Raw genomic sequence first — 12,929 nt, 5'->3', positions numbered from 1 at the left:
TTAAATGAAGGCTTCTATGTACTAAACCACTACCAGACTGATGCTTAAAAGATCTAACGTATGGTGTTTTCTACCATATTTAACTTATTAAATGTCTGTGTCTGCAGTATACATATACTGCTAATTCCATAGTATTCAAGGCCAGGCCCAGTGAGTGGTAATGATGAATTTAGGTCACTCTTGTATATTTACATTTCAGTGGAGGTTTTTTCTTCTTCCCTTTCAGTAACCTTAATTATAGTACAGTCAAGAGGTTGCCTGCTTAATTTCAAAATAGAAACCCAGTGGGCCAATTGCTAAGTTTTGGTCAGCATTATACTATCAATTTAAACTTGTAATTGAAAACTGGAAGACTGTCACCTGAACTAAATAAAGCTTTTTTCTTTGATACCACTGGGCTTGTGCCTCTGCAGTTTTTCCTCACTGAGTGAAGATGACAAACTACTGTATATATTAAATGCCAGTGTGCCTGGAGCTAGTGGTCTATAGTCTCTAACTGCATAATGTCAAGTCAAGCACGGGTTATTGCAGAACAATGAGTCGTACAAGTGATGTTGACTCTTATCCTGTACCCTCTACTATCCACAGGAGCGTAGAAATATTACTTCAAAGCTTTTACTGTAGAGTAAATGCTTTTCTCCTAATGTTGGTACATATAGATGCTTTTGTTCAGAATAGCTTTTGCCTTAATTATTATTTTTGGTTTCAGATTAGCGCAGAGTTCAAGTTTTGTCTTACGTATAATCAACACATTTAAGGTAATTTCATTAATAAAACAATTTTGAAATGTTTTCGTACACTTAAGTAGATTTTTGTTTTTAATGCGGTTTGTCAAGTCTTGAGTTACTTTAGTTGTGTTAATTTCTGAACAACGGAAAGCACATTCTCAAAAAACAAATGTCATAGCTGTGTAACTGTCTTGGTGATGGTTCCTCCAGCAGATTCTGTCAAACTTAATTCTGAAGAGCGGAGTTAAACCCAGAAGATTAAAATTGTAAATTGAAACCATCTAACTTATTTCTGAGGGAAGACTTCTATCAGTACTGCTAATAATACCTAGGTATCCCATAACCCTTGTATCATACCTGACCTCTAATGCTAAGGCCTATGAACTGGCTGCATATTTTAAAATGCACACCAGCTATATTTGTTATGCAAAGGGTGTTTGTTTTTTAGTCCTTTGAAGTTTAGTAGTTTAATATTGAGGACAGTCAGAATTAAGTGACTAATTTAGACCAACAGACAGTGGGCTTGTGGGTTGCTGCCAACTTTCTGATTGATAGTGATTTCAGGTGTGCAACATGCAAATGTGCAGAAGAGCAGAGAGGGCAAATGATAGAAAACTTGAAAACTTCCAATCTCTACTCAGACTAAAAGTTTTGTAGGTGGTAGTCTTGAAAGCCATGAAATAATTGCCCCAAATCTTCTGACCTAGATTATAAGAATATTTACTTTCTGCAGAGGTGAAAGGAATTCTAGTGTGTCATTAGTCTACCTGACTTGTTGCACAATCCCAGCATTACTGAAGGGAATAAAACATATTAAAAGCTAGTTCCAAAGATCTCCACAAACAATCAGGAGATCTTTCCACCCACACATGTCTGTTAATGATTTTTCTATTGGGTTGCAGCTCCCCAAAGAAATATTAGCACAGTAGATCATCTCCTGAACATAGAAAAGTTTCTCAGAAGCTGTGAGGAGGAGCCCAAGACATACTTATGATTAAAGAAGCTATAAGTTTAAGGAATGAATAGAAAAACTGCCAACACTGAAGAAGTTGGGAATGGGGTAGTTAACTATGGTTTACATTAAGACATCTTAACTTAAAATGGATTTTAGTAATTTTTAAATTGTGAATCTACTGGTAAAATGTGACTGTTTATAAGTTCTGCTAGAATACTACCTGAATAAAAGAGAAGGTTATAGTTGCACACTTTAAAATTAACATGCTGAATTCCAGACTATCTAGGAAATACGGAGCTAAAAATTCTTTTAAGAAGCTCTTCCCTCACATAACCTTTGTGGCTGCATACTAAAATGATGAGTTATTGGAGATTAAACATCATACTGGTTCATGGATGTTGGTGCAGTGTCCTTAACTTGAAAATTGCCACTGAATCCACCTGTGTAGTTGTAGTTTGAAAATCTATTTCTGAGTGGTTTACAATATTCATATATTACTCAAGATCTGTAATGGAAGTTGGGAGAACAAATTTCCAGCTGTGAGAAAAAACCTTACCAGCAATTTCCAGTCAGTTGTATTTTACTGGATGGTCCTTTTCTGCACTTGTCCTGATCATGTCCTTGCCTGGTTATACAGACTATTGGGAGTTTATTTGACAACTGCTTCTCAGCCTATGAAGCAGGATGCTATGGTGGGTCACCAAAGCAGGCAGTTCTGTTTTGCTGATACTGAAGCTCTATAGCAACAGGACACAACATTGCATTCAGAAGCGGAAAAATTCTCTCCCCCAGGAAAGCAGCTAGCATGGGGATGACCGGTTCTCCAAACCTAGGGAGAAAATAATAGCCATAGGAAGTATGTTTCCCATTCAGTCCCAGTAAGGAATGGGGGAGAGAAAATGTAGAGGTTACTGACTGCTAAAATGTAATTCAGGAATAGCTTGAAAGAAGTTGCCTCTGAGTAGAACACAAATCCACATCATTCCAAATAAGAAAAGGCTCACCAAAAAACTTTCAAGGCCTGTTTGTGTGCTACTGAGTATTTGTCCAGGGATATATATATATATTTGTTTGAAATGAATGTGAGATAAAGTCCTTCCCGAAACCTTTGTTTTTCAGTAACAGAGTTTGCTGTGCCTAGACCCCGTGTGAGAAGTCTCTCCCCCCCCCCCGCAAACTTCCTCTTGTTTTCTAGAGGAATCTGTTTCTATAATTTATCGTTCTTTTAAAAGCCAGACTACTGCTGATTGGTCTCATAATTCACCCTGCTTTTGCACTACCACCCCATCTTTTTCTCTGGAAAAGGAAAGGTGGTTTTTCACTTCCCTCATAGAAGCTGTGTTGTCAGTGTTTTGTGTTTTGTGTTTGAGTCCCATCAACTGCTAAAATGTAGGTATTCATTCTCTGGCATACCAGCAGTACAAACAGTGGTTATGAAGGGAGCTTGTGAATGAAGGGCAACAGTGTATATAGCTTATTTTTATAAAATGATTGCTGCTTTAATGTCAATGGAGATAGAAATAGAGATGGGGGAAAAATTGGTTTTAAAAGGATTTATACTTGGAAATTGTTCCAACCTAATTGAGCTTTGCCTGCATCAGATAGTCCCAGGTATTGAACGCCTGCCTATGTGTGAGCCACTTATCCATTAACAGTTATTTTTAAAGCCTAATTATACGCAGAATTATACACACAAAAACGTATATTGTAATTGCAACGCACACAAGTCCTATGTGGTACCATATTTCTGCAGCATAATTTTATTTATTAACACATGTATTCTTATACAGCTATATGCATTGTTGTATGTATCTCTGTGTTGGTTACTTTAGGAAACCTTGAGCATGTATGTGTATAATAATGCGTATAATATATGTGAGTTGTTCATATTTTTAGTGGAACTGATAAAAAAGTAACTCATCATCAAGAATAAGCTTAGCATCAGTGTTTTCATAAAATTGTTTCCCTAATCTGATATTATAGTTTGTCTACTCTTGATGGCTTCCTTCATATATTTGGATTGGGTAGATTAATTATGGAAACTGCACAGGGCATTTAAGTAGATGTAAACAATTTGGATTTAGAATAAATGTGATTTAGTAAACATTACTGGGTTTATACGCATAATTAAGTTTCATAACATCCTAACTTGAACAGCTGCAGTCAAACAAAACTTTGCATCATTTAGCAGTATTGCAACGTAATTGTAAGGACTATTAAGCCTAACCTAATGCTGCTAAATGTTCATCAGCAGTCTGCAACTGCCATTCTGTGCTGGTAATCCCAGTAGTGTTTCTTACAATTTGAGAAACAACAAAGCTACATTAGATGAGAAATCACTATTAAATAAAACTCTTAAATGGGTTGCTTGTGGCTAGACTAAAATTTCTTTATTTGAAACGTTTGTCAAGTACTTTGATGCGACACACCTCCCCTTTCATTCAGAAAAGAGATCTCTCTGACTCAGCTCATTGGCAAGGACCAGACTGTACATTCCTTCTGAAAGAATGGATGCTGCTGGAAATTGCTGGATAAATGTGTATATGAATGGTAGAAAAGCAAAAGCATTGTTCACTTTTGTTTTGCTGAGGGCACACACCATGGCTTGATTTTACAGTAATCTGTACTGGTTATGTTTTATTGCAGATGTTGGCTGTTTAAGCAAGTCTCTCAATCCTGGTTGCAGGTGGCAACCATCCTTTGAGTCTCTTTCTTAGACCCACATTTTGGATTATTTGTAGTGGTGCACAACAAAATCTATATAGCCGCAGTTTTAAACACAGATAAAAGAATTATCTCAAGTGACAATGTTTTTCTTATATAGAGAGCAAGTACTTGTAAGTTTCCAGCTTTTGTACCCACTTCCCTGGGAGGAAGCCCTATTGAACTCAGTGGGGCTTGCTTTTGTGTTGACATGCATAAGATTGCATCATAAGCCGTGTACCGGCTGCTCTTAATTCTACAGTCTGTTCCCTTGCACATTCATGAATGAGGGCTGCAAGCTTCGTTCAATGGATAGGCAGCAACTTGAATCAGTTGGACTTGAGTTAAGAATATGCTAGTTATTTCAAAGGCCACTTTTTCTTAATGTAGAGTATGAGAGAAGGCTACTTCTAGTGGCCTTTCTAACAGACCAGTTTCTGGTATCCTAAACATGCAAATCTATTTAAATATAATTGGCTAAAAGAAAAGTGGTTAATGAGCTAAAACTTAATTGTAAGCAGCCCTAGCATGAATGTATCAAGAAATATCATACTTCACTAATGGTGGTTGGATTATGAATAGTGATGCTGCGTTGCTAAGACTGGCGGCCAGTAGTAGCATTGCCTTAAGGAAAATGTGAATTATTGCATGCCTTTCTCTTGGTGTACAAGTAGGACTCTTTTTACATGGGGCAAGGCTGCTATCAAACAAACTCAATCAAGCACGGATTTAAGTCTGTAATTTTGAATTGAGTAGCATTTTCCTTCGAAGGCCATAATGTTTGTTTAAAGCCTCCCACTCAAGTGGCTGTTTTTTATTTCCAAATATCAAAGTGTTCTGTTTGCTTTCCAGGTTTTTGAGCATGAAGAAGAGAACAGATGAAGCAGAGCAGAATGGAGCAGGATCTATCACTCCCCAAATCCTAGGAATTTTAGTTCATAAACACACTTGCCGGTGGTTGTGGGCAACCATCTACTTGATGTAAAGAACTTAATTTCAGTATAAACTGGCTCTGGGCAGCACCGTTGATGCTGCAGCTATGAGTTGTAGCAGCTGTAATTGTGAATATTTCTGAGATAGTGAAACATGGTGTCCAGTTTTCTATTGCATTTTTTCAAGTGGAAAAGTTTAACTGAATGGTTGACACACAAGTGGTGGAAAGAATTGTGCATATGCCAATTTTTGTAACCTTTTTACTTTGAACTACACTGCTTATGAGATCTCATTGTTTTGGAAGAATGGCATGAACAAGTCTTCAGGAACAGTTGTGGTAAATTGTAAATGCTCACAATTGTGCACACTTTCTGGGTATTCCTCCCTGGTTTTGAAAGCTGTACACTTAAAACATTCTTAAAATTGCTGGTGTCTTGAGTGAAGTAAGCCAGCTGACAATGGTAGTAACCAAAGATTCCAGTTTTTAAGCATATGAAAGACTGCCTGCTTACCTGTGCTAGAAGTAACAGCATCTAAAGTGAAGACTTAAGAGAAACTTAGCGACTACTAGATTATCTTTAGGACTCTGCATTAACTCTATAATGTTCTTGGTATAAAAGGAGAAACAGCATATTTGTCACAAATTTAGTTAACATCTTACAACTGAAACTTGTATGTAAGTTGTTTAGATAAACGTAATCACTGTAAACATTATATGAACGAATTTTGTTTTTATTTTGGAAACGGGAGCTTTTTTGTTTACAAGTTCATTAAAAACTAAACTTTTTCTGTAAGGAATGAGGTGTTTTTTTAATTTGCCTTGATAATTTGCAATCTAAATTAGACACCACCCTTTTTTAAAATGGGCAACTACAAGGCCATTTGTTAAAGCAAAAGTCCTATTTCTTAATCATTTTAGATCTAGTGTTGTAACTCTTCCTCACTTTTGTTTTTCAATAAATTTTGTATTTTTTTTCTTGATGGGGAGGGGCGCTCTTGCATTTTTATAATCTGTTGCATCGATACCCAGCCCACTGTAACAAGAGACTGGATAAAAATAAAGGCATCTTTTCAGACCCATCACAGCAGCTCACAAGCCTTGCCGTTGTCTTGCATTGGCTGGACTAATTTGCAAAAGTAGCTTTGAAGATTTAAAATGGAAGTGTGTGGAGGATTTTAAAAGAAGGAATTTTCTTTTCAAGTTCTTGTGAAGTGGATATGACCAGATTTACTCTTGTTCTCAGGCAGCATCTCGGTGTGCGGTGTTCACATGGGTTACTGCCTTAGGCTATCCTCACTCTAATCCAGCTAAAAGATACTCTTACTGCTGGTGATTCGTCTAACAGTGTAACTTATTCCTTTATAGCATGTCAGAATAAATTTTAAAAGTTGTCTGAAAATTCTGCCAGATGCCTATTGTGTACATGGTTTTTATGACTTTTGGACCTGTTATGTGTTTGGGTTGCAGTGTATATTATGTGGGACACTGAAGCTCTTGAACAGTTGTTTTTTCCACAAATTGAATTTTCAGGTATTTTATGGTCATGTGAACAAGAACATTTTCAAGATGCATAGTCTACTTTTAAGAACAATTTGTGGAATGTTATGTACTGGTATGGTACATGCAGGTTAGCTCAGTTAAGTGAGTTGGGCATTTTACCTTCGCTTTAAAAAAAATGCAGACTAAACAAAAGCTCCTTAATTGCTCAAGAATTGAGAAATGATTGAAATGGGTTATACTACAGAGACCATGGGTAATGTCTAGCTTTGTGATGCATTTTTCAATCTCTATAGGGAATGATAGAAACCGGTAGAATAGCAGATAAAAGTTCAACTTGAAAAACAGTTGACTTGTTTAGCTACAGCTATCACCTGATTGAAGAAATCTTAGTCTGTTTGCATAACTTCCACTGAATAAATTAGAACAAATTTGTATATAAGTAGCATTAACATCATCATTTTTTAAGTTTACATTCAGCCTTCAATCTGAAGATTTGCAAAGAGGTGCATAGCAATATATTAAATTCACAAACCAGTACAGGAACCATAGAACAGATATCAAAACAAAATATCAAGAAATAGAAATTCTGACAATCAAGCAGTAATCCAAATCCACAAGTCAGGGCAAATAAATGTCGTACATAATGCCTAAAATAGGGGACAGTGCCATATCTCTGGTGAGGCAGTTCACACCCGGAGTGCCACAACAGAGAAGACCCTGCAGGGCCTCTCCTGCAGATCCTTCCTGCCATCCTGTACTTGAATAGTACTTGTGCCCTAAACCAAAGTCAGCACCTTAAATTGGGCTGGTAGCAAACAGGCAGACCATGCTGATCCTTAAGGAATCACTGCTACAGGATCCTGCTTCGCTGCAGTTTCTGGACTATTTTCAAGGGCAGCACCACACAGAGAACACCACAGTAGTCTATTTGAGAGGATGCATGTAGTACTACTGTAGCTAAAAAGAACTGTAGCTAAGTGTAGGTGTTCCTTGGCACCTGCGCCACCTGGGCCTCAAGACCCTTCTCTAAGCAAGGATTGCAACTCCATCCAGAACAGGCAATCTTCCCAAACAGTAGATAGGTAGCCGTGTTGGTCTGCCATAGTCAAAATAAAAAAATTCCTTCCAGTAGCACCTTAAAGACCAACTAAGTTAGTTCTTGGTATGAGCTTTCTGAAGAAGTGTGCATGCACACGAAAGCTCATACCAAGAACTAACTTAGTTGGTCTTTAAGGTGCTACTGGAAGGAATTTTTTTATTCTTCCCAAACAGTTAGTCTTACCAGGGTTAAGCTTCAGTTTATTGGCCTTCATCCAGACCATTGCCTCCAGGCGTCTGTCCAGCACCTGAATCAGCCTCTTCTGATTCAGATGAAGTGGAGAGATAAGGTTGTGTGTCATTGGCATGCTAATGCCATTTTACTTCCAAATTTCCAGAAAACAGCTTCCAAGAGATAGTAAAGAGCATGGGGACAGACTTGTGCCCTGCCAGATTCCACAGCATAACTGCCAGGGGACAGAGCAAGTCTCCCAGTGCTACTCTCGAATATTAGTTCTGCAGTTAAGAGCAGATGCACTACAATATGGTGCCTCTCGCTCACGACCCAGAGAGCTGATTCAGGAGCATACTATGGTTAATGGTATCAAATAGCCATGGAGAAGAAGAGAACCAGCAGGAGTCATGTGAGATGACCAAGGCCATTTCAGAGCTGTAATAATTAATAAAGCGAGACTGAAATGGGGCAGAAGCTGGCCAGTCAGCACCCTCTCAATCACTTGCTCCGAAAAGACATTTGTGGCTAGGTAATAATTATAATATTTGTATCCCAGCCGAGGGCGGGCTCGGAGCAGCTAACATCATGAAAACAACACAATAAGCACAAAAACAGACATCAGATAATTAAAATGCATCTTAAAATATTAATAAATTTTTATTTGCAGTTACCCAATACCTCCAGCTCCAAGGAGGGTCTCTTGAGAAGAAGCCTCACGACTGCCTTTTTGAGGACTGAGTATGGCCTTCCTAAGTGAAGCATTAACCGCTTCCTGGACCCCACTCAATAAGGCCCTCCCTGCTAGCTTTTATTTGCTATGGTGTACAAGGGTAGAGGTGGTAGGCTTGGACACCTATCAGCACCTTGCCCCTCGGGCCACAACAACTGAAACTGACCCTAAAATCCCGGTGAGCCTCTGCCAGACTAGCTTTCTACCAGAGCAGTCCTTTTTCTAAAGGAACAATTTTTTAAAAGATGCCTCTTCTAAAATTATTCTTGTTCAAACAGGCACCCCTCGTAATCATAATCTTTGTGTCAAAAGGATTGATGTATCTCTTAAGATGGCAGCTATTGCAACCCTGCTTTGAACCAAGAATTCTGAACAATGAAGTGTGCAGATAAAACTGTTCACTAAGCTAATGCTGGTGACTTAATTGCTATCTGTAATAAAGGCCAAGAAGAGCAGAATGTTGAATTAAACTTTCAAAATCTAGGCTATGAATTTTTAACGGGTTGTGTTGCCACATTGTTACAGGAATCTACTGGTAACAAGAAATTATTTAGCAACATGGCAGGTCTTTTCAGGCTTCCCCCCCTCCATTTACTTATTTATTTTTAAACAACTGCAACAAACATATAAAGGTCTTTTCAAGCTACCTTTTAACACAGATGGAGCAGCAAGGCTAGAGGTTCCCCAAGCACTTGCCTTACAATAAAATATTAAAAGTATGCCAGAAGCTGCTCTTGATACATACTAAGAAAATAATTCCTTAACAATTCACATCAAGACCATATAGTTAACAATCACCTTTTCTTTACAGCCTTTGTGTCCGCAGTGGTCAGAATTGCAGTTTGGTGGTCGTGTTGGAACTGGGCTTTTCTTAGCATTGATAATAAGATTCTGTTGGAGTCTTCAGGAATTTGAGTTGAGTTCAAGTTTTCTTTCAAATGTTTCTGGGCTACTAAGTGAATAGAGATTGCTGAAAACCCGTCAGCTAACTTTATCCTAGGATTGGTTCCACTGCTGGGTATTAAACTAGCTTTGTACTGAAGTAGTATTGTTCAGAGGTTCTATACTCTCCCTGTCATCCTGTTTTTAAGTAAACACTGTTTAAAACTTTCCTAAATGTGTATGTTGCATATGTTCTGAAGTGACACGGAGCTCTTGCAGCAAGAAGTTTTCACATGCCTGTCTTTGAGGAAATCATTCTGAAAGCGAAAGTTCGTTGCTCTGGTTGTGCAGATGCCTCCATAAGCACTCAAGGCCAAGTCTTCCATTTTTTGTGTATGCGTCCTCTTCTTAATTTGCCATTAATTCTCTTCATTTTATACTGCTGTGCAGGAGTTATTTTTTCTATTTGTTTAATGGGTCTACTCTTGCAACCTAGGTCTGCGTTGGAGCAGATTCATCAGCCCCTTTAGGAATTTTTTTCATATTAAAAAAATACTAAATAGAGGAGAGTCTTTGCAAGAATTTACAAGTGCCTCAGAATGGGGCACGACATGTTAAAGTAGTTGAAGTTCAATTTGAATTCTTGATTGCCCTGAGATGCACTGTTCTGCCAGTAAAAGGCCAGGAGCCGAGTGTTAGAATTCTAGACTTGGTTAATCAAACCTTTTGGAAATATAGAAATCTTTTTATTTCCCCTGATATATAATAACCAAGCTCTCTTTTCTGAATTAAATCATCCTTTAAAAATATGCTGCTCTTTAAATAAAAGAACAACAACACCTTGACATCCTTGGAGTTTTGTTTCTGTTTGTGGTCCTTAGTGGTATTTTAAATGGGGAGCTTCAAACCCTACCCTATTGTACTGAGTCTGGATTCCACAATTGTTCAGTTATCTTGGATCTTAACTGCTTAGAAACAGCACTTGCTTCTGGTGAGTGAAATTTGCACTGCTGTGGAGGTAAGCTCCATTAAGAGAAGTATCTGCTGCCTTAATTTGCAGAACATGAGCTGAGAAATATATGTCGAACCATTTCTAATGAACTTCAAAGCTAGTTTTGGCCTTTATCAGAAAATATGGGGATATTTTTAATTTTTTTTCACCCCCAAGGAAGGGCATTCAAAATAGGTTGGAAATAGCCATCTTCAGGTGTTAACTTCATGGAGGAGCCTGAGAGATCATAAGCCAGCTCAACCTTGATGTCGTGTGATCAGAGTGGCCATCCATATGTTGGAAATCCTATGTGCAATGAAGGTGGTCCCCTTCAGATTCAGCCTATTGGTCTTCAGCTTAACTGTGTAGCTCACTTGTGTGGCATCATTGGAGTAGAGGTAGCCCTGCATTTTCCCACAAGCCCCTGGAAGTGGGTGTCTGAAGACAGGTAAGATGAAGCTCCCACTGAAGGAGCAACAATTTCATTGTTCTTTCAGTGTGGGAAAAACAGTCCAAACTTTTAAAAAGGCTGGTATGCATTGTTGCTGTGTAAAATTATCGCCGGTATGTAAGCTTTGGTCCAAGCAATGGCCTAAACTGAATTAATGTAAAAATTATAGGTCTTTTAAAAATGTCCTTAATGAGCTTGTTTGCTGTGGCTATTGCTAATGTCTAGTTTTTTTGTGGGGGTTTTTTGAATGATTTTGGTCTGTCTCTGTTAAGGAGATGTCCCAGAGTTACATAGGACGACTGTGCTCTGTTATTTTTAAGGGTTACATGTAGAAGGTTGAAGTGTAGCACCTAAGAGAAAACAAAATAAAATAACTGTTTGCTGGTGGGGGTGGGGGAATATACACAAATACTCCAGGATAGTATTTCATTAAAATGAGTGCTATTCTGTTATGAAATACAACAAAGAGCTAGCGATGTGATGCAATATGTAGAAGTCCTTTTTAAAAACTTCAGTATACAATGATTTTGCATGCTTTTTGTTTTGTTTTGTTTGCCAGCTAGTAGGAATATCTAGGAGGCTGAAATGGACTTATTCAATTTGCCCATCTGTTCCTTAAACAACAGAAGCATCATCTTGGAACAGGAAAGGTGCGGGAGACAAGTTCTTGACCAAAGTGAAACAATTTGTTAAAATGTCTGTCTTGAAGAGCTTATTGTTGGATGGTCTTGTTCATATTTTAAACGGCTTGCTTTAAAATTCATTGTCCTGTTACCTTAATTCTATTTTCCTTAAATGCCAGCATCACTGGCATTTAGGGACTCGGTGCAAAGCCAGGGATTTCTTTTGAAGGTGCTTAGAAAGCTTCAGGAAGCTGATAACATTAAAAAATTCATTGTGGAAGTGCTGGAAGTGCACTTTGCTTGCTACTTAATGCAAAGTGCCAGTCTAGTTTTCATTTAAGGCCTACAAACTTATAAATTATTGATCAGAAATTCTAATTCCTAAAAGCCCGTTTTCATTTTTCATTTTTTCTTTTTAAGGAAAAGAGCACTTCCCTTCATGCACAGTATACCTGGTGGTTGGGCTAGGCAGCAGCAGTGAAGTCTTAAAACGCATGGCTACAATTTACAAGTGTTAGAGCATGTGGGATTATACAGTTAGTTAAGAGATATCGAGCTATACTGAGCTCTAGAAGGATGAACTGGAAGCCATACCTAGATCGCAAAGTGGCCAATAATGGCCAATTCACATGTTTCCTGGATTGTACCACTTCAAAATGTGAGGTGGATATGGGTTGTATGACTTTCATATGGGAAGAAATTTTAAACTCAGTCAAACCAGTAGTTAGTCTAGCTCAGTATTGTGTACATGAACTGGCAACAGTTTTTCAGGGTTTGCTAGCCTTACCTGGAGATAGATGTCAGCAATTGAACCTTGGTTATATGCAGAACATTGACTCTTCCACTGAACTATTGTCCTTTCCTGAAAACTAGAAGGCTAAAACCTTCTATGGGCACATCTTAACAGCTCTGTGAAAGGCTGCCAGCAATTGGGTTGAGGTGAGAAGGAAATCTGTGGTTTGGCCACTGCTGCAGAAAAGGTAGGTCTTTTGTACTTACTTGCCAAACATTTGGTGGTGGAACAGAGCATAACTGCTAATGGATTTCGAAACATGGGAAGGTCCATATGGAGGAAAACTATCTGCATGATATTATGGTCTCAAATCATTTAAGGCAGAACATGCCAAGAGTGGCATGTGGAGCATCAGTTTGACCTGTG

General features: G+C 38.2%; 1 protein-coding gene across 6 annotated transcripts in view; it reads left to right on the top strand.

The window, feature by feature from the left end:
• The window catches only part of CSNK1A1 (casein kinase 1 alpha 1), a gene marked incomplete at its 3' end in the record, with an annotated part of 39,161 nt that extends 32,442 nt beyond the window's left edge, over nucleotides 1–6,719 (top strand). For 4 of the 6 annotated variants that reach the window (XR_014003915.1, XR_014003916.1, XM_081178665.1 and 1 more), the window contains 2 exons: nucleotides 710–758; nucleotides 5,239–6,719. Coding sequence is in view for 4 of the 6 variants with exons in the window: in XM_081178665.1 (XP_081034791.1) it covers nucleotides 710–714 (5 nt within the window). The remainder of the gene's footprint in view (nucleotides 1–709; nucleotides 759–5,238) is intronic. The other 2 variants (XM_081178667.1, XM_081178671.1) reach the window with 1 other exon arrangement.
• Between the last annotated feature and the right edge of the window lie 6,210 nt (nucleotides 6,720–12,929).

The sequence above is a fragment of the Podarcis bocagei genome (assembly GCF_964188305.1).
Source record: "Podarcis bocagei genome assembly, chromosome: 2".
Classification (NCBI taxonomy): Eukaryota; Metazoa; Chordata; class Lepidosauria; order Squamata; family Lacertidae; genus Podarcis; species Podarcis bocagei.
This window is presented reverse-complemented; position numbering and strand designations above follow the sequence as displayed.